We start from the raw sequence: 25,913 nt of genomic DNA, 5'->3' as shown, positions 1-25,913 counted from the left end.
TGTGAATAACTGATGCTGGTATTTTGAATTGTCCGTCATATATTGATGTCACTGTTCGTAATTACGTCAAATATAAGCTGTTCAGTGCAGCATTTTATTTGTTTGGAATATCGAAGTCCTAGTTAATTGTTTAATAAACCTTTAATCTTGAATAACTGATAAATAAAAAAAAAACAATATTTCTACGGAATTACAATTTTGTTGAAGTTCATAACGAGGTAAACACAGATATTTTAAACAAGTATATTATGTTTTTTCTCATCCTACAATGATATCAAAACAACTTATAATTAAAATATTGGTTTATTTTTGTTGAAATCATGAAACCAATATTAACATTTTTGTAAAATGTAACACCAGCGTAAAATTAAAGTTAAAATACCTCAAGTACCACACCAAAGTTCTATTGTCATAGTTATACACAATTTTTAGAATCTTGAGTTAAAAGTTTATTTTCACGAGATATTAAGTTTTAATAAGAGAAATGTTTGTAAACTGTTACTTTCCTTTTTATTGATCCATAAAATAAATAAAACTAGATTTGGAATTTAAATATTATTTTTCAATTATGATCAAGAAAAAATAATGAGAATATTAGAACTGTTGTTTACTGATTGATGTTGCTAAGTAAAACTTAGAATATAAATATTGATTCTATTAAATTTTTCATTTTTATTAAAACATAAATAACACAAGTACAACATAGTTTAATTTCATATTTACAATTATTCATATTTTCAATCCATATTAATTAGATTCACATGAAGAAATTCTCTTTAGGTGATTCAAAGACGGGGAGATTATGGAAACCCCACACATTACTTCTACAATTCATGGCAAGAATATAAAATGGGCTTTAGAGACATCAAGAAAGATTTCTGGCTGGGTATGATAATACAGTAGTAGGAATAGTTTTTAATATCAATTATATGTAACTACAATAGAAATATATAATGTAAACCGTATAGAGAATACTACATGTAATAAATATTAAAGCGTTAATTTTCACAATTTGTTTTAAAGAAATGGACATCATTCATAAATATTATGAAATTTAATCATCAGATTTTACTTTTACATCTTGTTATAACAGTTATTATTGTTCGTGTTAATTAATTGAAAAACGTATTTATTGCAGTAATTATTGCATAAACAAAATTAATCAATGTATCTGTTTTCTCAGGAAATTACTAGATTTTTGCTTTAACGAACCAAGGAACTTATTCAATCAGGTTTGATCTGAGAGACAAGGAAGATGAAAAGCGGTTCGCCCTCTATCGGGAGTTTAGGATAGATAATGAAGAATTGTACTATCGTCTACATATTAAAGGTTTCACGGGAGATGCAGGTAATGTGTAATAACAATATTGATCAATGATATTGTTTATATATATGATTAGTAGTACATTATTAGAGTGGGATATATTGTTTGTATTATTTAACAATGTACATCTATACATAACGCATTTTCGTGTGAATGTAGACATGTAAACTCTGAACAAAATTTTGCCTCAACGTCTATGTACAGATATATCACACATATAGAATATCACACGACAATGATTATCGTCATAAACCATAATTTTTTCTTAATATTTAATCCTGTTCTTTATTATTAAGTATCAACTTTACTTAAGAAGAATTCTAATTGTATTATAAATATTGTTATGATAATAATATTTAGTACTTAATAGTAGGTATAAAGAATGTTTGTAAATACTTTGGAAGTAAGAAACCTTTCCGTTGAATTCTTAAACCAAAAACTAACCATTCATTGTATTAGTTTCAATATATCATTTGCATATGTACTGATAATACGCTTAATCATTAATATCTTCATTAAACCAATTTAGAAATGTCTAAAACAGAAACTGTTTAGTCTACCACTTACTTGATGATTTCAGCGAGGCTGGCTTCTAGACGGCTCTGACTTTTGCTAGATAATATTTCCAATTTGCATGACTGATTTTAGGGTATCCATTTATCATATTATGATAAATATATACAGTTATTAATACAAAGTAAATATATCATGCAAATTCTTAACTATCCAATTAAATTCAAGAGATAACCGTACATAACGATAAATAGACAAGTGACGGTTTCTAGAGGGAAAGTATATATCTCATAAAATTATAAAATGAAAAGTAAAATCAAAAATCAAAAATTACAAGTGTATCAAAAATTATGAATTTTAAAATGAAATTGGGGTCTTGCAACAAAAGTAATGAACTAAGAAGTAAAACCACAATAACAAATTTAAAAAATTTAATCCCTCTTTTGACAGTTTTTACAAACTGTAGGTCAAAATAACGATTGCCGTTTATGAATTTGTGATTGTGGGTTTAATTCTTGTAAAAGTTATATTTATCATTAACAGGGCTACACTAAATGTTTGAAGATATCCATGAACGTATAGAAACTGAAAAAGAAATGGAACAAATTAAAATATTAAAGGAAAATAGGGTCATTGGCTATTTCTTGATTTATATATGGAATACCTTAAACAGAATAAATACTATTTGGATAGTTTTAAAACGATTTTCAATATATAGTTTAATTGACATTCTGATGCGTATAGCGAAATGAAAAACGTTTCAAAATATACCCAAATTGTATCTTTCTGTATATTGTTGTTCTTTTTATTACAGCTTTCATTTTATTTTGGATACGAATAACCAAAGACTTTTAGTTTGAGCTGAAGATATAATTAATTTCATATCTATAAATAAACTGAAACATGTTTTTGTTGCTCTAAAACCTCTTCAAAACAAATCTAACGAAACTAAGAGAAACTGTGTTTTTATTGTTGATTTATTTAAAAGAAAACGTTTAAACAAAAAACAATAATTTTATTTTAAACTAGGAAATTAATAAAAAAAATCGTCCTCTATTTTATTGAAATAATTGGTCTTAACATTGTAGAGGTTAACTGTATATTTAATGTTGTTGTTATTTTAAATTTAGCACAAAGTACACAATGGGCTATCTGTGTTCTGCCCACCATGGATATCAAAACCCGTTTATTAGCGTTGTAAATCCGCAGACATACCGCTGAGGCACTGGAGGATATATATTTAATACTATCAGTACTATACGTACTTTAGAAACTGACTAAGGTTCTCTTCAAGCAACATAAAATAGTTATTTATCTTGATAAAGGAACACTAAGGTACAATAAAACTATAAATGCTATAATGGTGTTGTATGGTCTCAACGTTTTGAATACAAGTATACATGAGATTATGAAATCGTGGTGTCTCACAAGGGTATTTATACAAATTTCCATGGATTAAGTTTGCGATAGTTTCATATTACTGCTCCTTGGTTGCTCCACTATCACTGTCTTTCGACCACTAATTGACAAATCATTGTTCTAATGTAGTTTCACCAGGTTTGCAACCCACCAATTTATTTTCTAGTAAGATGAAAGAAGCCTTCTTTCCATTGTTGTTTTACGTTCATGCACTGATGATTTTAGTGTTTCTTCTATATAGCAGTATCCAAACCATTGTTGTTTGATTTTCTTTCTTTGCAAAATTCAGAGCATAGGTTAAGAGATTATTAGTTCATTATCGTTGTCTAACCAGTTGTAACTGTTTATATAATGGAATACATAATTTTTGTTTTGATACCTTAATAATAAATCACAGTCAAAAAACAATTTTTTTATTTCTTCAACCAAGGAGACAGTCTGACAAACCACGACGAGTTAAACTTCTCTACCAAGGACGGTGACCACGACACGTATTCTGGTAGTTGTGCAACCCAAGTTTCGGCAATGAGTGGTGTTAATTACCTGGTTTCTTTCTATAACATTAAAATTAAGAAGAAAATTGGTAAGATAAATCTCCAGTAATTTTACACATCATAATACAAACAGATAAATAATTGCAAAGTAAATTTATTTACTAGTGAATTACTTTCAAGTTTGATTGAAAGTAAAATTGTTTGTCCTTATTTATATATCTTTATAATATTACCAACGTGTGTGGAGTTTTATCAAAAAGAGTCAGTCTTTGTCAAAACAAATTCGTGTGAATACGAGGTCTGTTCAAAAAATACGCGGACTGAAGTCATAAAATAAAATGTACTTTATTTAGAAGTTACAGGTCTAGGACCCCTTCAAAGTACTCTCCTCCCCAACGCACACATTTATCATAACGGTGTTTCCACTTGTTGAAACAGTCCTGGTACTCTTCTTTTGTAATGTCCTCCAGCTCCTTCGTCGTATTTGCCTTAATCTCGGGAATCGTCTCAAATCTTCTTCCATTCAAGGGTCTTTTGAGTTTTGGGAACAAGAAAAAATCGCAAGGAGCAAGGTCAGGTGAGTAGGGGGGTAGGGAAGAACAGTGATCGAGTGTTTGGCCAAAAACTCACGAGTTCTGAGGGCTGAATTTCGCAGCAACGCGGTGCATCTTCAATTTTTCGGTCAAAATCTCGTAACAAGACCCAACTGATATCCCACACTCTTCAGCAAGCTCCCCTGACAGTCAGACGTCGATTTGCCCGCACCAGGGTGTTGAGTTTGTCGACGTGTGGGTCGTCAGTTGACGTGGAAGGACGTGCAGGACGCTCATCATATTCAATGGACTGTCGACCATCCTTAAAACGTTCATGCCACTTGAAACATGCCGTACGCTTCATAGCAACATCACCATAAGCCGTGTTAAACATAGCAAAAGTTTCAGTTGCAGATTTTCCAAGTTTAACACAAAATTTCACAGCAAGTCGTTCATTCTGAAATCCGCCAAACGAAAAAATCGCACTTCACTTAAAACCGCGTAGCTAATACACAAATAAAGATATCTGCAATCGGGAAATGGCGTCGTAATCAGCTGATCTGTGCAAACCTAGCGACACCAAGCGGATTCCCCTGGAACCAACTGGAGCCGCGCAATTCAAACAGTCCGAGTATTTTTTAAACAGCCCTCGTAGATTGAGCATATAAGCAAGTAGTTGAAAGAAAACTTAAGGTGACATCTGTAACGAATTTACTACTTTATTCAATATCAATATTTGTATAAGTTAAATTTGTTTTTAGAATTGCTCGTAACTTATACTTTTAAATTTGTATTCCGAAATGCCCTCATATTATTGGTTTGCTACAGTTGGTATACTATAAACCTCTGAAGGAATAACTGTGAAACACTTAATAATCGGGGAACTACAGATATTTTATGAAGAATGTTGATAGATTTTGAACATTATAATTCGTTTAACTTCAGCAAACTACCATAAAACTACAAGTTTCGTCACACTTAAAAACTCACGCGCGATCAGTGAGTGGCTGGGTTGCTACGCGTTTGGTGAACTGTATCGATATCAACTCAAAATTATTTCGCTCATTGTAAACCCTCGATAAAATATTCAGTTATACACAGCAAATTTGTAAAACTTTTGTATATAATTTTCTCATTTGTGATAACCGTTATTCTCAATTGTATTATTATTTATAATTTAAATGTATATTTGATAAAGAAAAGACTGTGTCAAGCAATATTTTTAGCAAACATAATAAATTTTATAGATATCAGCATTTATTTAACTTATAAATTCAATTTAAACTTTCACTCAGTTAAAAGCTATTTTAAATTGTCAAACGTAACATAATGAATCGCAGGCTTGTCAGAGACAAATCGTAATTTATAATAAAAATAAATGGGAGATTCGTTAAGCAGTACTGAATGAGAGATGAAATTCAACCTAAATTGATCAGTTCCTACAAAATTTGATCATGTCTGAATATCAAGGTTTACTTGAATCACTTTCTCTCTCGAACAACTAGAAAATATAATAAAAGTGAAACTGCCAAAATTTTAGAATTAGAAGTTAAGAAATCAATGAGATAAAATAAACTAATAAAGCGTGTTACTGAAATATAAAATTATGATAATTTGTTGTTTGAGGAAACATTAGTGGAATACCCTAGTGTCTCCACCAGCCAATCAGAGTTTAGTGATAAAGATATGTTGGAAATCCAGCTAAAACTTATACAAATTGAGCCTGAAGGAGCCTGTATCGAAGCCGAGAAAGAAATTAGGCTGAAGGAAATGCAAATTAAATTTAATTCCGATCAACTAAGAGGAAAAGAAAACTTTTAACTTTATCGACATGTTAAAGTACCACTATTTAATTAAGTATATATGACTAAAACGCTTAAATCAATTTATTGTAATAAAATATGTACATATCCCAAACTAAACCATCATATAATGTAAAATGTTTTCATATATTTTCCTCACACACGTTAATAAAAAAATATGTATATCCATTACTGATGTCTGTGCTCAGTAAAAACTCCAGAGAAACATAAGATATCTGACATTAAAAGTCGGCAGTCTAGTCTTTATGGTTCGCCACACACATCTCTATGTTAATTTTGACTAAACCAAGTTTTATTCACCTCTCAGTAACATGTATTCAACTAGTACATAGTAACCTGGAGCTCAAGAGTGCTGGAATTTTTATTAAAGACGAGTGGCTGGAGAGGACCATATTCTAATACTTAGTTTTAAGTTAGTTTCAGCTAAACAAAACTTTTGGTTATCAGGTATTTGCATGTAATGTAAACATAATTCTCTAAGTGATGTTGGTTAATATTAAATATAAACATTGAACTAAACAACACTAGTACTGTGTCAATACTTCCTATACTGTTCATTACAGTGTTTATTAAAAGTAAGTGTAAATACTAATTAAAATATTGAACGTTATATAGTTTGACAAAGAGCTTAAAGTTAGGCCTACGTAAAAAGTGTAAACAAATTAACTAGAATTCTTTGTTTAGTAATTTATCAAATTTGACTTTTATCATACATGAGTACTTTAATTATGTTTATTTATCACACTTGTCATCACCCATGAGTGTTTTAATGATGTTTCTTTTAAATTCGTTTTATGCATTGTTAGAAATACTTACGCAACTAAGATAAAAAATCACAAATACAGTATTTGAAAGATAAGACTAGTTACAAATTATTTAAGCTAAAATCTCTATTGTTAGCATGATAACTAATGTTAGTATTCTACTATTAAGACTTTTCTATAGAGTTAATCCACATTATTTATATTTTGAGTGCTATGATAAACAGTACGTTTTAAACTTATAAGTTTCATAACTTAGAAAGTACAACAACAAGTAAGTTTAAGGAGGATAAATAATCAAAACTAAAAAGTCGTAAATTTTAAAAATGTTTCAGCTGATGACTTTAGTACAGTTCCATCAAGTAAATCGAATTACCTTCCTAGTTATTCTTATCAAACGTTAGGACGCTGTTTCTACAGATTGTTTTATTGACATTTACCGACAAAACAGACGCTAATAAAAATACGTGCTTGAAAGTTCTAATATAAACTTGCTCTTAATCTAAGGTAAAATTCAACATTTATTAGAGAAGTAGAAATTTCTAGAATAAACCCTTTCTGAAATAGGTTGAAATGTAAGATTAATATCTAATCTTCATGAATTGTTCTGAAATAAACTAGAACTTTTAACGTTATAAATATGTGAATTAGAAGTAGATGCACACAATAGCACACAATTATCTTAACTGTTTTAAGTTTACCAAACCTGTAATTGTTTTTCTTCTAGTCCATCAGAAACAACAACATAATAATTATAAAAACAGATAAAGACCATGCTCTAGTTGTAATGAACATATTAGAACAATGTAAAATATCTTGTCAGATATGTGTCTCCTTTCTTCTCGTGACTGTGTTGATGTTTCACTTAATGGACATTTTACCACTGGATCAAACTTTTCTGTCTGAAGACATGGAAGACTAGTGGAAGTTTTTATGTTTACTGTGGCATGAATACTGATGCAGGAAGCTGGACGGTAAGTAACATTTATTATAGATAGTAGAAAACTGTGATTTGTAAATACATGTATAATAAGTGTAATTATTGCAATATATTTATAGATTCTTCATTTTCTGTTTCCAAAGTTATCTAAAGAAGAGGAAATCATGAAAACTGTAAAAATTATGAAGTGTTTTATTATTTCATTTATATATGTATTATTGTCTTAAGACTGTTTTATATCTTATATATATCACTGTCCTGAGCTGTTTTGCACCTTATTTATTACTGTCCTAATACGGTACAACATTTCTTCTATTCTCAGTATCTGCAGTTAGTATCGAAAGCATGCTATGAGCTGCTTTACTTCAATTATTTTACTTATCTCTCATAAATAGTGTCTTTCCTGTACATCATTAGACGTCATAAACCTGATTTACATTTGTTGTAGATGATACACAGTGAACGATGGTGAACGTTTTTCCTAATAACACATTTTGGTTATTTTAGAATGCCTTTGGTTATCGTGAGTTATGGTTGATCTGGAAGACTCACTTTACCTATGTTATGATTAAAGTGTAAGGTATGTTTAAGCTCTGGTTAAAAATATAGTATTACATATATTGTCGTACACGCTTATTTTCAGACTCTGTCCATGCCTGTTGTGGTTTACATGTGTCTGATATGTGTATTTTTGTTTATGTACCTTTAACAAATCGTTATTATATAATATAAAGTAAACCTTTGACATATTTCACACTTTAATTTATCAAAATTAATTTCTTTACGTTATCTGTTACTGATATGGGTTTAGTGGACACAATGGGTACAGTTTTTCTACAAGGGGCAAATATAACGATATTTATGAAACAAACTATGCCTAAACCTTTAAAGGAGCCTGATGGTGCATTAACTGTCATAGTTCCAACCTTAATGGACTCTACATGAACGGTGAACACGAGAATTATGTTAATGTTGTGGAATAGAGTAGGACGGAAAGAGCAGTGATACTCACTTCCAGATGTAGAAATGAAGATACGACCCTTGTGCTAAAAGTTAGAAACAATAAATGAATTGTAAGTTTTATTCTAAATTTCGCTTATAACAAATATGTCTTTGATGACTGGAGATTACTTTAATTATTTTCGTTCTGGTAGTTACAAAATTAATAACACTGTTTCAACAATCATAGGCAAATAAACTATACAGAATTATTTCATCTTAATAAATCAACTAGCGTGTATGATAAAAGTAGTAACTCAATTTATAAAATGTTAGTTTATGTTTAAAAGTCAATTTAATACCAAAAGTAATTCGACACAAAATTAATAACGAACAATGTTACCGATAGGTGTCTAAACTGATCACGTGACGATATACTCTTACTGTTAGATTTATCAGAAGATAACAAAATGAAAGTCCAAAAAAATATTTAAAATGCAATAATTTATTTTCACATCACGATAAGGTTACTAACAGCTTTGTAGATTACATTCGTAGCTAAGTTGATAATATAACATCCAGATATGTATACTAATGACGTCACTCAAATTACGCCTGTCACTATAGGTGCTTATAGTAACCACATGACTCACAACTACTATCTTTAGTAGATGGGCATAGTAACAAAATGTTACGTGATGTGTCGAAATATACAAAGAAACCTTGTATTATTATCAATAAAATTCAGTACTGGATACAGGATCATTGTATACAATATATATATAAGATATCAAATGTTTCTACTAGATTCATATAAAATAACCATTGTTTCTGTGTGTTTTTTATAGCAAAGCCACATCGGGCTATCAGATAAGCCCACCGAGGGGAATCGAGCCTCTGATTATAGCGTTGTAAATCCGTAAACGTACCGCTGTACTAGCGGGGGGGGGGGGCTCTGTTGTTTCTGCAAGATTTATATGAGATAATTATTGTACCTACAAGATCTATATCATATAACCGATTTTTTACACCATATATAACTGTTGTTTTCTAGCTGTTGGTAAGACTGTAATGAAACACAGTTTTTACTGTTCAGAAAGAAAAAATTGTGTTTTACATAGATGTAATTTTTAATTATGTTGTTAAATTTAACACATTGCCCTGCATAATTTTCAATGCTTTTAATTTTTCTCTTGTTATAGATCCATCGAGAAACTCTAGAAACATTAGGAAAAAATATCATAAAGATTAGATAGATCAGAGTGGATTGATTTCAAATAAAACCTAAGGTGAAGTACTTCTAAAATGAACATTTTGATGATTGATTATAATTAATGGTTAACCAGGCCCTGAATGTACCACACATATTTGTAAGACACATTAGAAACAAATAAATGAAAATAGCACAACACAAATATGTAGAGGAACAGATAACATTAAAGTGTGTCATATGAACTAAGCTACATTAGGCAGAAGTGACGATCGTTACCAGTTAACGACCGTTCACATCCTTTGATATGGTACGTGTAGATCTGATGGTCCTTAAAGGACCTGTGATTATGATTAAATGATTAAATAAAAATCGTCCTCTTCGCAGGTAAATATACGTTATCATTCACATCTTCAGAACCAATATTCATAAACTGAACCGTTGTTGTACAAAACCAAATAAATATATATTGTAATAGACATTGGTTAACGTAAACGGACAATGACGATGGTCTTAAACTACAAAATACAAGACGTTCTATAGATATATTTAGTTTTAATGGAAGATGATAATAGTACTATAAGTATCATACTAACTGATATGATGAGATTATGGTTATATAGTAAAGTTGTTGTACTTTTTGTTGATATATGTATTTAATTAAAGAAATTATATTTGTGACGAAGGTATTAAAACTAGGAACTTATTTCCTAATGTGTATAACAACTACAGATGACTTGCTTTATATATTTGAAACAAACCTTAGTTATGAAAGTAGATTATCAACTCAGTGTTTGTGTTTTTCTTATAACAAAGCCACATCAGGCTATCTGCTCAGCCCACCGAGGGAATCGAACGCCTGATTTTAGCGTTGTAAATCCGGAGACATACCGCTGTACTAACGGGGGACGATTATCAACTCAATAGACGTATCATCATGAACTACTGTTAATACTGGAAGTTGATTCATAAATATTAAAGTCACAAATTTAAACTCTGAAGTTAATGTTTGCACTTTCTAATTGTTGTCATTTGTTGAATTTGTATGAAAATTTGTTAATTTTAGATATAAAACAAAACATTATTTATTATTATTGAGTTGAAAATGTCAACAAATAACCATAAATATGTTATTGTTTTAAAATAAAACATGTAAATATTTTTAAACTGTAAACACAAACATACGACAAACACTTCCGCTATAACTATTTGAAATAATCTCCAAGTAAAATATGAAATATATTATAGTGTTTAATTTATCGTGTTTGTTAAAATGCTTCAGTTTTAAAAACATTTATAAGAAAATATCAATATTTGAACATTTGTTTTAAAATGTATAAATATGAAAAAGAAAATGACTAAATATTTCAAAATTAAAATACGCGCAACATTTGAACACATAAAGAGTGCTATAGAAAGGAAACTATTAACAATATCAGAACTCAAGTGGATAATATGTTTTAACACGCGTAAATAATTGTAACCTTAAACCTTGAAAGAACAACAGAGGGATACATTTGAGACAATGAAAACTTAATAAACATTATTTGAATAGATGTATTTAGTAAAGTATTCAAAATATTTCAAATAATATTTCCTGCTGGTTTATAGTTTGATATTTAGAACAGTTGCGTAACAAGAAACAGTTCTCTGAAGAAGGTCGAACTGCAGGTTTGTCAAACTTGTTTATCTGTCACTTATTTTCCTTATTGGTTTCAAGTGCAGGATGTTTCAATAATAGCATCACCAGTTGTTGATTTTGGATACTTTGGATACTGGACTTTCTCTTGTCATGATTTAGAAATAGAATCACGTGATTACCTTGATACGATTAAACTTCGTACAACGTTGGTCATATATCATGTTACTGTTTCATATATTAGAACAACACGGACTCGTTCATATCATTTTAAAAGAATTTTTAACCGTGTATAGATCAACCTAAAAGATATTTTGAAAGGTATTTTTGATAATTCTTAAATGTTATTAATAATATTCAATGATTTTAGTCTTACTGTTCTTTTGAAAATCTTTTGTATGAATAGCGTCACAATTCAGTAAATGTCACCTTTGTTAATTAAACAAATAAACTGCTTCTGTAAAAGAAGTGTTATTTAAGGAAGTTTCAGAGTTTGATTGTGAGTTTGTTTAAATCCTGTCCTAGTGAATACAACTTCCTTACATCATATAATTATTGACCACTGATAAATAAGAAAAAACAATAAGTTCCTGGGTTTTGTTAATATTTGCCCTGTCATTGCTTTAGTCTGCATGAAACGCAAAAGTTATTTAACTTCTGCATGTTTAAATAACTCATCTTTGTTTCTGAACATGAATTAATTAAACTAACCTTAACTGACTTCTTAATGATAAACAGTCTTAACAATTTTTCATATATAAAACCAGAATGTTTTAAAGAAATTAAAACTCAAAACTAAAGATCTGCGTCTCTCTCGGTAAAATGTTTATATATATATTGTAATTATTTCATTTTATGAAGCACAGAATTTTTTTAATATCTGTTTTTCATTTTCGTAAACTGTTCTGTATTGCGTCTGTCAGAAATAAACTTTTATATAATGCTCTTTATTTTACAGTAAGAAGAACATTAAGTCTTTAGAAATGATTACATTTGTCTTTATTTGGTTTGTTTTATGGGTTAGTCCAAGTGTTGGACCAGAGACGGTCCAGAAACAGTTTGAAGATACTTCAATAACCAGAATAATTGCGTTCATCGGCGCCCTGGTTTCTCTGGCCAAAGAAAATCTAAAAACAGATGTAAAAGTTATCACAATGTTTATTTAAAAGTTTAAATATTTCGTATTTATTGATTTAGAATTAAGTTCATTGTAGAAAATTCTTTCACAAAAATCATCTGGTCCAAATCATTGCTATTATCATTGTTGTTGTTTAATAATGGTATAGTTAAATATAAAGATGTTATATTGTTAAAAATGTGTATTGTTTTTCACTTTAGCTATTGAATAATAGTATTATTTATTATAAGGAATAATACAGTTCGTTAGTTAATATGTTTGTCTATTTGTAATTCAGCACAAAAATACACAAGTGTTTCTGTATTATACCCACCACGACAATCGAAACCAGGTTTATAGTGTTCTATGTCACCATACATACTGTGGTTGGAGAATTGGGTTAACAAAAGACAATCATTTTTATCACCTTATGAGACAAGCATTATTTCTTTTTGAAATAACTTAATCTATAAAATTTTACTCTGAAATAAACAATACTTAAATTGGTGTCCATTGTCTTTATAATATTTTCTACTTCCAGACGTACATTGTATTTGTAGTATATTCTATTATCAGCCGTACAATACAAACTATACCAACCGTTTTGTATATATTGTACCAACTGTACATTATTACAAGATAAATTTCTTATTAAATTATGTATAATGATGTACATATCAATTTTAGGAATAATTTTATAGAATAAACAAAGAACTGAGATACACATTACATCACACTTGTCTACACTTTGAAGTTTCAACTTATACTAAATATACATATATATCAGTATCTATAAATAAAAAAATCAACTAATAAGTTATACCTCCATGTATTTATATATATTTAACATCACTTAAATAACTTAAAATTTTTTATATATTTTTTCACCATATTAAAAAATAGTTTATTTAATGATTTTAATACTTGTTTGTTTGATTTTATCATTATGAACTTTTTTTTTATATTACGGAAAAACTTTTATCTTGTGCACTGTCAGTTTTATACTTATTTTAGAGTGATCCTACATGTTGTCCATGGTTTATTTTGAAGAAAATTTTATGTACAAACAAAACCTTTCATAATTTATTTGTGGGGAAACGATCGGATCTAACAAATCAAGAAAATTATTGAAACAAATTTGATTTATAGGATGAAGAAGGAAACGAGAGGTTTGCCATCTGTTGGAAGTTTTGGATAGAAAACGAAGACAACTTGTACAGATTACATGTCAGCAATTACTTTGGTGACGCAGGTGATCAAAGTTTACTCTTTAATCTAATTTATTATTACATTAGTATTATCTTTAAAATAATCATTTTAAAATAATTAGTTTAAACATTTCTATCATCCAAGCAATTTGAATTGTTTAATATTAAAGACATTTTTGACAAATGTTATTTGTAACTTTCCATCAAATCTTCCTTGATCTTTAGTGATAAAGAACGTTAATTTGATAAAACTACAAAGTAAAGCTAGAGGTCGCTTTCTCATCGGATAAAATTAGCTTTTTGTGGTTCATGAAAAGGTTTTATGAAATAATTTAGTCAATCTGCATGGACATTGATTAAAAGGAGACAGTTATTTATATTTCAGAATAAAGTTACGGGGTAACGTAAGATAATAATTTACTAATAGCATTCTGATAAGATTAGAGACAAATAATTCGTCTTATTAATTGAATTTTAAAATTATTTAATCAACATGTGTGGACTTTTGACAACAAATTAATTATTTAGATATTTAGATACGACTGTAACATACTCTCGTGTAACTATTTTCTATAATCAAAGCCTTATAAATTGTTTCGAATGTTTCTCAAAGAACTAGTTTCAAGGGACCGAGTGGATGAGCACATGGTGGTCAACAAACAATGGTTATCTGATTGAGTTTTGGGAAATGGCCAAACATAATCAACAATCACACGGCTAAAGGTTCTTTGAAAGCTAAAATATGTTTAAAAGAGACTGAAATTTTTTTTCTTTTTAGTTGTTCTGACGAACTGACAAGTATGACAACTTTTACAAACTGAGAAACATTTTCTCTAAGTTTTGACCAAAATAAATGTTTCTTAATATTCTCAGGTCTTGTTGTTTTAGTAAATGCATTGGGAACTATCAGTATTTCAGAATGCTATGCTTTGGGAACAACGATTTGATAAACTCTAGGGTAGTCTTCTGAAACTGGCACATCGTTTAAACAAAATAAGATTTGATCCAGTGATCTCCATTTCCTCATAAGCACACCGTTTAAACAAAATAACGATTTGGAACACATCCAGTGATCTCCATTTCCTCATAAGCACACCGTTTAAACAAAATAACGATTTGGAACACATCCAGTGATCTCCATTTCCTCATAAGCACACCGTTTAAACAAAATAACGATTTGGAACTTTCAACAGCTCATCATTTGGCAATGCATAATTAAATAGTGAAGAAACTCTGCGAGCCCTTTTCTTGCTTAACAATCAGTTTACTTGTGGCAGATGGAACTTCACCAGGCGAATCAGATCCCTCATGCCAATTATTGTGACTCACAAATAAATCACCAGTAGGACAATCATACAAAGATCCCAATGGGATCCAGGAAAATGTCTAAGCCAAATCTATAATGTTGTCCTCTGAATACATGTCTGTCATTTACCCCAGACAAATCGTTTTCCAACAATAACAATACACACATAATTGGCAGTATTGGTTTTATTCCAACCAAAATAGGCCCCACAACTAGATTTGATGTTAAGTATAAGATATGAAGAGAAACATTAATAAAACCGCCCTCAATAAAAACAGACTCACCAGTGATAGAACTAGAATCTAAAGGCGATATACCTTCTAACAACAATGATTGAATAACCCCAGCATCACGTGGTATATGAATTGTTAAAGGATTGGCAGCGTCATTTGTCGAACGTAGAGAGTCAACATACACAAAAGGTCAAGATACTGATAAAGATATCAGTGGCCGGATCAACAACATCAGTAATCTGGTGAAACTATGTTCATGTGTGAAACAAACTCACTGAGTGTTGTCTTCTTTTAGTTTCCTTTATTTTTCAAACAACAACAACCGAACATAATAAAAAGACAGACAAGCCTTAGTGGTTTTGAAGTTTTATCTCGACTCTCGGTAGATTTTGAACTAGGAAAATCTTAAAATGATGTATGTTTTGTAAACGATTCTATTTTTTTTAGCAATTCTTAAATTTATAAGGCCGATCAAAATTTTGTAATATGAAGAAAATTACAAATGCTAGTAGTGGAGAGGAAAAATAAAGTTAACATACTTGTGACCAGGATCTAAGTGGTCATAAACTTGTAACGATTGTCACTTCAGACTTGTATGGAGCTTACATGTCACGCTTTGATTCTGTTCCTGTAGATATCTGCGGTATATTGTTTTAATCTATTTGTTTCTAATGTGTCTTACAAATATGTGTAATATAATCGTGGCAGGGTTAACCAATGGACAAAGTAAATTGCAGTGTATGGCCTCCAATAACTTAGTGTGCCCCGTTCAAACTGTAGGTTAGGCCTAGATTTACATAATTATAGGCTTATGTTAATAAAAGTCGCACAGACATAGTTTAAAGACTTAAAATACATGAAATGAATTATAAAACATAGTATTTCTTCAGCTTCTCGACAATAACAAAAAGGAGAAAAGCAAAAATATTTCCTGAATTTGCATTAAAATCATTGAAAGATAATTATAAAGAATACTTTGATATTCATCGCTTGAAAAGTGAACTTTCTGTTTTATACACCGACACTAATTTGAAAGTAAAACTAGTGAATGAATTAGTTTAATGTCAGCTGCAGCCTTGGAACTTGTGTGAGGTAACCTTTACTCTTCCAGAAACCAGTGCCTCAGTTAAGTTTTCATTATGTCATTTAAAAAGAATACACAGCTACACCAGAAATTCACAACGACAAAAACGACTTGCAAGTTCAGTATTAATCTTAAGAAAATAAATACTTATACCTTCAATGAAGGTGTATTACATTTATTCAATCTTAAGGAAGAGAGGGCGGAATTAGCATATAAATAAAGTAATTAGCTGAATATGTCTTTTTTTTATATTAATTAGAAGCACTTAATATTAAATATAATTAATGACTGCAAGAAATTAATTTTATCATTAGTGGACGTCCTGTATATATTATTTTTTAATTTTATGATCACCTTTTATGCTTTTGCTTCCCCATCCAGACAAATTACCACACGTCCCTGGTACTTGTACTTGAATTATGAGGAATATATAGTCAGTTCAACTTAACAGTGAAACATAAATCAGTAGCATAAGAAACTAATTAACTATAAGTTAATTTACAAGTGGAAGAGAGGATACAAACAGTTGTTAGTAATATACCATATAGCATTTGATACAAATAGTTGTTAGTAATATACCATATAGCATTTGATACAAACAGTAGTTAGTAATATACCACAGGAATATATGACACAAACAGTTGTTAGTAATATACCGCAGGAATAGATGACACAAACAAATGTTAGTAATGTATCACAGGAACAGACAACACGAACAGGTGTTAACAGAAAACCACGGGAACAGTGGACACAAACAGATGAAACAAACAAATGAAAGAAACGAGGAAAGCTACATTAGCCAAAAGTGACGATCGTTACAACTTTACGACCATTCACATATGTTCACAAGTATGTTAATTTTACTTTATCCCTACACTAGTAACCTTTGTCAATTTACTTACGTTACAATAATTTGGTCAACCTTATAAATTTAGAAATTATTAAAACATTAGAATATTTCATAAAACGGAGACCATTTTATGATTCTGGAATAATTATTTAAACAATTAACAAGTATAAAACTGACAACAAATTGAATTTATATCTAAACTCAAGTAAATAAAACATTTAAACATTGAAAGGACCTTACAGTAAGGGCACAATTAACAACATTAGAATTCAACTTGATGGGTTGTTTCAACACACATGAAAAACTGTAACATTAGGAAAATATATGAAACATAGTTCAAAGATAGGAGGTTAAAGAGTCTTATGAAGGAAATTAATTCTAAAATATTCTCACAATATTTATTAAATACATTGTTGATTTTAATTTTATGTTGTAAAATTTCACTTAACATGAAATATGATCAGTGAACAAGGTTTTACAACACGAAATATAAGTTCTTTACAAAAGGTTACACAACTGGTTCTTCAGATTGTATATTTGTTTGTCTCTGAACTACTTTCCTTACTGTTTAAAGTTCAGGTCTTTAAGATTTATTTACATATCTGGATAACATCGTTAATAGAGTGTGATCACGTGACTCTGACTTTCCTTATGATAAAGAACTATAAACACATGATTAGCTTGTGAAGATGGAAAAAGTAAATGACTAACGTTCATGCAACATGAGTTCTAATACATGATACTGATTCAGATCGCAGATTGAAACGAAATAGTCTTGTTGCTAACAGTGTAGAGACGAAAAGAAAACTCGCTTTGAAAGGTAATATATTTTTATTTTTGATTAATAATATTTATTAGTGTATATCGTTTAGGTATTTTATTTTTCTTAAATTTACCTTTTTATGTCAACTAAACTATAAATAATTAAATGTTAACTTTCTTGTATTAGTTTCACATTGTAACTAAATGAACGTATGTTGATATTTGATCAAGCTGAGAGAAAAACTGGGACATTTAGTGTTAGAAGTCCTGTGCTTTAAGAAAATGTCAGAGTTTGTATTACATGTTTAAGTGATGTTCCATAGAAACAATGAATGAAACACTTCACCATTATATAACTTTATTGATTATGGTAAATAAAAACCGGTACTTTACGTATCTGTAAAACAAGAAGTTCCTGGTTGGTGTTAATGTTAATCCTGTTATTGTTTCAGAATAAATACAAAAGTAAGGTTGTTTCAGTTCTCCATACTTTAACAAATGTTGTTTATTTTTATACATTAACTTACCGAAACTGTTCTTAACTAGACTCTTAATAATAAACATTCTTATGTTGTTTATATCGTTGTTAAACTTTCCTGCACAAAAAAATAATTTCAGAAAGAAATATTAAAAATATAAATAAAGGTTAATTGTATCTACTTTATATCCGAGTTTTTATGCTATCATCATAAGAGTTATGTTGTTTTTCTTTATCAGTCGTTTCGTTCACAAATTCTCTTTTTATATTTCATAATATAGTTTTTATTACGCCTGCCATAATCTTACTATTACAGTGTTATTTATATTACAGTAAGCAGAAAATTAAATCTTTAAAAATGATGGAATTTCTCCTTGTTCGGATTATTTTCTGGGTTCGTCCAAGTTTTGGGTCAGATACCGTCCAGAAACAGTGTAAAGAGACGTCCATAACCGGAATAGTTGCATCCCTCGACGTCTTGGTTTCTCTGGCCTAAGAAAACCTGAAACACAAAGGTAGTATTTTTACAAAAGTTTATGAAAAGCCCTTTTATTAATGATTTTAGAACTATAAAACAAAACTTACATCATCTTGCTTAGAACGATTTTCTTACATAAATTATTTGGTTCAAATCATTAATGTTGTTATTTTTGTTGTAGAATTAAATATGAAAGAGGTCATATTGTTAAAATGTGTTTTGTTTTTTACTTTTACTATTGAACAATAGTATTGTGTGTTATAACAAATCATACAGTCTATTCATAAAGTACTTTAGGTAACTTCTTTGTTTGTAGTTAAGCCGAAAGCTACACGAGTGGCACATTGTTTTGTACCCATCACGAGAAAAAAAACACTCAATTTTTAACATTGTAAGTCCTCAGACATATCCTAAATTTGTGTGTCTGTATGAGCTTTAGTTAAGACTAAACGTTTGTTTTGTTATTTTTCTTATCTAATTAGTTCCATTGTAAATAAGTACACAGTTACGCAATGAGTATTTATGTGCTCGGCTCACCAGTGGTATCGAAACCAAATTTTTCTCTGTGTTCCCGAGAGGCGGTCTTACCAGACAAGTGAAATTCGTATTTGCAGTTTATGAAATTATTACTTGGAGTAATTTTTACTTATTGGTCAAAATGAAATAAACTGGTGTAAACTATTTACACGATAAAGTATAGACAGGTAGATACAATATATTTTAATTTCATTCTGTGTGTTTAAATATATACAGAAAGGAACAGAGATGACTAAACATTGATTTATTTTAGAAGAAAATAATATACTACTTTACTCTGAAATAGACAATAATTAAATTGGTTTCCGTTTTCTTTCAAATATTTTTATAGTGTCAACCGTACAATACCAACTATACCAACTGTTTTGTACACGTTGCACATTCTACCACCTGTACATTAATGCACAATTCTATTGCAACAAATGTCGTGCTAAACTATGTCTCTTAATGTACAAATCAACTTTAGTAATATTTTTTAAATAAAGAAATAAAAGAACTACACACAATATCACCCTTGTTTTTTCCTTTAAAGTTTCAATAATACCAAATCCGTATGCATCAGTATTTCTACATAAAACAACAAACAAGTTCTTTATCCATATATTTCCACATGTTGAACCTCAGTCAAATAACGCAAAGCTTATATCTTTCTATTATAGATAAACATCTAAGTCAAACGACCCACACATGTCCCCCCTTCTTCTCCTGGACCAATAGACCAATGGACACAGTACCAGTGGATCATACCGTATCTGGTCCAAGTCATGGATGACTACTGGAAGTTTCTATGTTTACTGTGACATGGATACTGATGGAGGAGGCTGGACGATAAGTAACGTTTATTATATATACTATCCAACTGTTATATGTTAAAGCTTGTGTAATAAGTTAAATTATTACGATAAAGTTACAAGTTATTCATTTTCTGTTTCTAATCAAATACAAAGACGAGGAAACCATGGAAACCCAAAGGACTACTTTTTCGAACCTTGGGCAAATTACAAAGAAAAATATGGAGACATTCTGAAGGAGTTCTGGCTAAGTAGGTTCTGTTGTTAGTTTCTAACAGATTGTTTCAAATGTACAAAGGGTCTTTATAGAGAGGATCTGTTTACAGATTTTAAACAAGTGGTGTTAAAGATACAGAAAAAAATTTAGCTAGGTTAGGTTCTGTTTACAGTTTTTAAAGAGATGGTGTTGAAGACACAGTAGGTCTGTATAGGAAGGTTCTGTTTACAGTTTCAAAAGACATGGTGTTAAAGATATAGAAGGTCTATATGGGTAGGTTCTATTTAAATTTTTAAACAGATATTGTTAAAGATACAGAAGGAATTCAGGGTATGGTATGTTCTGTTTACTGTTTTTTAAAGAGACAGTGCTAAAGATACAGTAGGTCTGTACAGGAAGGTTCTGTTTACACTTTTAAAAGATATGGTGTTAAAGATACAGAATGAATTCAGGGTAGGATATGTTCTCATTATACAAGTACTCTTACCAATTACAACAACTTATCTTCACATTGTTCGTTGGTTACTTGTAATAAAGTTTCTTTTATTATCAATTGAAACCACTCAAACTTTTATTTTATAAATGTTGATTCGTTGTCTTCAAATTTGAACACACTATATAAAGACAGTAACAATACCTTTCTGTTCCAATAATGTAGTTAGTTATTTTATTGTATCATTTTAACACTTGCTTCTTTGGTCTGTCCGCAGTGCACTCTTTTTATGCAGTTTGGAAACATTTTGTATTGAAAGCCGTTAGCTTAATTTTTATTTTAAAGTAATTCCACATGAGTAAAATGTTGTCCATAATTTGTTATGAAGTAAACTTTGTCTAGAAAAGAAATGTTTCATTATTTATTTATAGGAAATGATCGGATCTATGCTCTAACAAATCAAGGTAATTACTCAATCAGGTTTGATTTAAAGGATAAAGAAGGAAACAAAAGCTTTGCCAGCTATCGTGAGTTTTGGATAGAAAACGAAGACCACTTGTACAGATTACATGTCAGTAATTACTCTGGTGACGCAGGTAAACTTTAATTAATTTAAAGTTATATTTTCAAAACAAAGTAGTAGAAATATTCTAATGAAGAAGCTATTTAAAATATTTGATGATAAAAAAACCGTTTCCAACTGTTTAATTTATAAACTTAGATTTAACAACTTGACGTCTAACTATTCTTCTTGCTTGTGTGTCTTACGTATGGAATGAAAAAATCCGTTAATTTTAGGAAGAAATCTTTTTATGTGAAGAACGCATTAACGTTCTTCGTTATGAACCACATAATGTAACTAACATTAGAATTCCAGCTATTACAATTATATATATATGGATAATCAGGCTGTTTACGATAAAACTAAACCAATTAATTAACTATTTAACCTACACAATATCCAGTGTGGGTGTCACGTTACGCTTTATTTATTGAAATAGCAGGAGTCACAAAAGACAAAACGAATTTATCGAGACAGCATAGTTCGATTACTGTCTGTTTATTGCGACTTGAGTGACAGGATTTTATTAGGATTATCATTAACTTTATCATTTCAAAAATAACTGGTGGGAATATTTTTATAATGCAAACTATTTAAAATTTTTAATATCAAAGTCATTTTTATTCATGTGTCATTTTCAACTTTCCGTCAGATTTATCATATTACCATCAGATATTTTTGCTCATTTTATTTTGAGTGGTGATAGAAAAACAACGTTAATTTGATAAAAACAAAACTTCATAAATAAAAATTATACAGTGAGGCTAGAGGTGGCTTCTTGATCTAGTAAAACTGGCAGAGAAAGGTTATTTGTGGTGAATTGTCTGATGTTGAATATACCAAAAGAGATAAAGCTATTTAAATATGTTCGTTACTGGGTTTCCAATGATATAATTAGGTGTGAATTATAATGATTAATAATAATTAATTAATGATTAATACTATTTAGAAATCAACACTTTTATTAAAAGTTAAGTATAACTCTCATAAACTGTTCCATACCTTAGATATTGTTCTTCTAAACTGCCTGACACCTTAAGTGTTGTTATTCATATCTGTTTCATACATTATGTATCATTGTTCTAAGTTACCTTGTGCATTAAGTGATACTGTCACAAGCTTCTTTGTACAATATTTATTACTCTTCAAAGTCAATATAACTCTATCTCTGTAACAGCTTCTATTCTCTATTGGTTATATAACTGTGTTTTGTGTAAGTGTTATTATTTAGTCTATATTGTGACTTAATATTTACTGATTATGTTGGAGATGGATTGTTTTGATAATGTTAACTGTAACGTATTTCTTTACGTAACACTGGAGAAATTATAATTTGCAATTAAACTGTTGTTTAAGCTTTATTAATAATGCTGATGCCACGTTAGTGAAATCTTTGCTATATTTCTCTTTATCTTAACTAAGTATTTTTTACACTGTGGCGACTCTCGCGTAGTTTGTACAGAATTCTATGTCTAAGTTGGACAAGGTATATAAATGTGTGGGTGGGTGTGATAACATTAGAGGAAATATAATTTGTCTTGTATCTCAAAACGGTTGGTGTGACTATTTAAAAATTTATTAAAATAAAGTGAAGAATAACATTTCGACTTTATTAGATCATCTTCAGGTTAACAAAGAGAGTTTGATAAAAGTTTTAATACCCATAATAACCGTCTTGAAATACATTTTCACATTACGCGGGTTTCCCGTCATTACCAAATAATTCGTTCTGTTTATTGGATCCTAAAATTATTTAATCAGCCTGTGTAGACTTTTGACAAAAACATGAATCATTTACAGTTTTAGATACGACTACAATATACTCTCGTGTGAAAACATTTAAAAAATAAAGTTTTAACATGAAATAGTTTCTGAAAATATTCCTTTTTTCTCTTACAATCTGTTTAAATTCTAGATACCTTGAAACAACTTAATGAATTATTCTTATACTTATTGTAGCCCCAGTTTTGAAATTTGGTCTTTAACCTGAAATAATTCATTATTTTAGTAAATAATGTATTTTAGTCTTTAGTAAATCAGTACTGAAACAAACAACTGTTCCTCATCAGTAATCTTTTACAGAGACAGAAGAGCTTCATTTAAATGATAATAAATTATTAATAAATTTGTACTGAATTCTTTTAAATATGTTTCCATTTTGTAAGCCTTTACAAGTACAAATATTCCTGTTGATTTGGAATTTAGAGTTGATGCATATCTCTGTAATTATAGGAAGGTGGAGATAAAGATGATATCTGTAGATATATATGATGTATGAAAGGTGGACAAAGAGGGTGTATGCAGAGAGGACACATCGCGGGCTAAGATATTATCATGATACTTTTACATAAGACTGAATATATTATTTATATTTCCAGGTGACTCGATTAGTGGCCACAACCAGTTCAGGTTTACCACGAAGGACAAACACAACGATATTGATTATTCGAATTATGCCCAAGCCTTTAAAGAAGCTGGGTGGTACAAGCATTGTCACAGTTCCAAGCTTAATGGATTCTACCTGAACGGTGAACAGGAGAGTTATGCTGATGGTCTACAATGGAGTGAATGGAAAGGTCAGAAATACTCATTTCCAGATGTGGATATAAAGACGCGACCCCTTTACTAATTCCTCTGTTAAGCATTAGTAACAATAACCAGATGTATTTCCTTATTTTCAACAATAAATACGTGATTGAGCTACTTGATGTCCAATTCACTTGTTTTATTTTGATATTTACCGGATTATTAAAAGTTTTTCGATGATCGGACGAGAAAATTGCACAAATTATTTTTGTGTAATGATACGTGGCACGTGATGGGAAGTTAATAATTGAATAATATTTGAAAATGTAAAACGTTTCAAAATACAAATTTAATATTCATTCTGTTTCAAAGCGAATTTAATACACACAGGTATTTTCATTTCATGTGAAAAATTTATAATATACAATGTTACCGGTATGTTTTTAAAGTGCTCCACGTCTCTGTAACACACTTGACTCAATGTTCTGTAGAAATGTTGATAAAGAAAATAATTTATTCACATACCACAACAAGTAACGATAAGTTGCCTACTTTCCTAAATGTTATTCTTTAGGTTATATTGCATCACATGATGCAGTCACCCAAGAGGTATATTGTAACTATATGACACACTTAATGCTGCACCTAGTATATAAAAATAAAATCGCATGACTGAATAAGTCATAAAACAATACAATACGTACACCGTTTAAATATAACCACCACTAGGTGACATTTTTTTTAAAACAACTGATACCATGATAACTCGTGCCAGTTATCTTCTGATGATACATTTGGAAGAGTCATAACTCATAACAATGTTGTTCTCAAGAAACTTTTGGTACAGCGGTACGTCATACTGGTAGCTTTTAAAAGAAACTTATGGTACATTGTTTAGTTGTGCTATTAGCCTTATTTTGATGTTAATGATACAGTAAAAACTCATGTTAGTTTTAAAATTATCACATTTTTATTCTTAAATCGTCCTCGTCCTTAGTGGCACAACTGTATGGATGAGGAATTACAACGCTAGAATCTTGGTTTCGATACCTTTGGTGGGCAGAACAGATATAGCCTATTGTGCTAAATTACAAAACAAATTAAGTCTTCCTTTGGTAGACCCAGCAGATAGCTGTACGAGGTTTTTCTCTAATGCAAACAAACAATCCATCGTAATTTACATTATCTGAACGGTGAATATGGTAATAATACATGATATAATCCCCAATACTCACTGCTGTTTAATACACTAGAACGTTACGAGTCTTTCTCCAGGTTGTTAATCAATAATATTGGTTAGTAAATTAATTCTCATCTAGCTAGTACAATTTGATTGTTACAAGATTTATTTATTAATTTCTTCAGTAATTACTGTAATTAAAAAGTGATTTAGAAAATTTAAAAATAAAATAAAATGTTAAAAAAGTTCGATTTTCTTCAACATGGTACTATATAATGCAAAACGTAACTTTCAAAACGATAAATGTTTATGATCATTGTTAAGGAATCTTTAAATAATACATCACATCCGTTATCTATTACAGACGAGCTCAGTTGTTGGTTATAAAAACTTCATCTGACATCAACACTACACACTTCTTCTTTACCATCTTCTAATATTTATCAGGTTTGGACCAACTTAACAAAGTATGTTAATGTTTTAATTACTGTTTTTATTACTATCAACTGTGTATAACTGTTGCTATATCAACAAGATAGTTTTATTTGGTTTTGAC

At 29.8% G+C, this 25,913-nt stretch overlaps 1 protein-coding gene and 2 long non-coding RNA genes across 5 annotated transcripts; all 3 read left to right on the top strand.

Annotated features, from left to right (window-relative positions):
• Positions 1 to 819: 819 nt before the first annotated feature.
• Positions 820 to 3,764, top strand: LOC143237372 (uncharacterized). Its single transcript, XR_013020129.1, has 3 exons — positions 820 to 886; positions 1,184 to 1,348; positions 3,687 to 3,764. It is a non-coding gene; the product is annotated as an uncharacterized LOC143237372 (long non-coding RNA).
• A 7,496-nt stretch (positions 3,765 to 11,260) lies between these two features.
• LOC143236994 (uncharacterized) lies at positions 11,261 to 14,788 on the top strand. The gene is made up of 4 exons (XR_013019911.1): positions 11,261 to 11,916; positions 12,620 to 12,734; positions 13,862 to 13,964; positions 14,534 to 14,788. It is a non-coding gene; the product is annotated as an uncharacterized LOC143236994 (long non-coding RNA).
• A 3,081-nt stretch (positions 14,789 to 17,869) lies between these two features.
• LOC143242308 (techylectin-5A-like) lies at positions 17,870 to 24,352 on the top strand. Of its 3 annotated transcripts, none has more exons than XM_076485814.1 (5): positions 17,870 to 18,213; positions 18,967 to 19,148; positions 20,308 to 20,480; positions 21,521 to 21,660; positions 24,030 to 24,352. In XM_076485814.1, the coding sequence occupies exons 3-5, from the start codon at positions 20,417 to 20,419 to the stop codon at positions 24,174 to 24,176; spliced, it is 351 nt and encodes a 116-aa protein (XP_076341929.1). In that variant the 5' UTR covers positions 17,870 to 18,213; positions 18,967 to 19,148; positions 20,308 to 20,416; the 3' UTR covers positions 24,177 to 24,352. The 3 variants fall into 3 exon arrangements, with proteins under 3 accessions (XP_076341929.1, XP_076341880.1, XP_076341814.1); XM_076485765.1 differs by having other exon boundaries at positions 17,877 to 18,213; positions 19,039 to 19,148; positions 21,521 to 21,685; XM_076485699.1 differs by having other exon boundaries at positions 17,877 to 18,213; positions 21,521 to 21,685.
• Positions 24,353 to 25,913: the final 1,561 nt, after the last annotated feature.

The sequence above is a fragment of the Tachypleus tridentatus genome, chromosome 1, assembly GCF_004210375.1.
Source record: "Tachypleus tridentatus isolate NWPU-2018 chromosome 1, ASM421037v1, whole genome shotgun sequence".
NCBI classification, from domain to species: Eukaryota; Metazoa; Arthropoda; class Merostomata; order Xiphosura; family Limulidae; genus Tachypleus; species Tachypleus tridentatus.
This window is presented reverse-complemented; position numbering and strand designations above follow the sequence as displayed.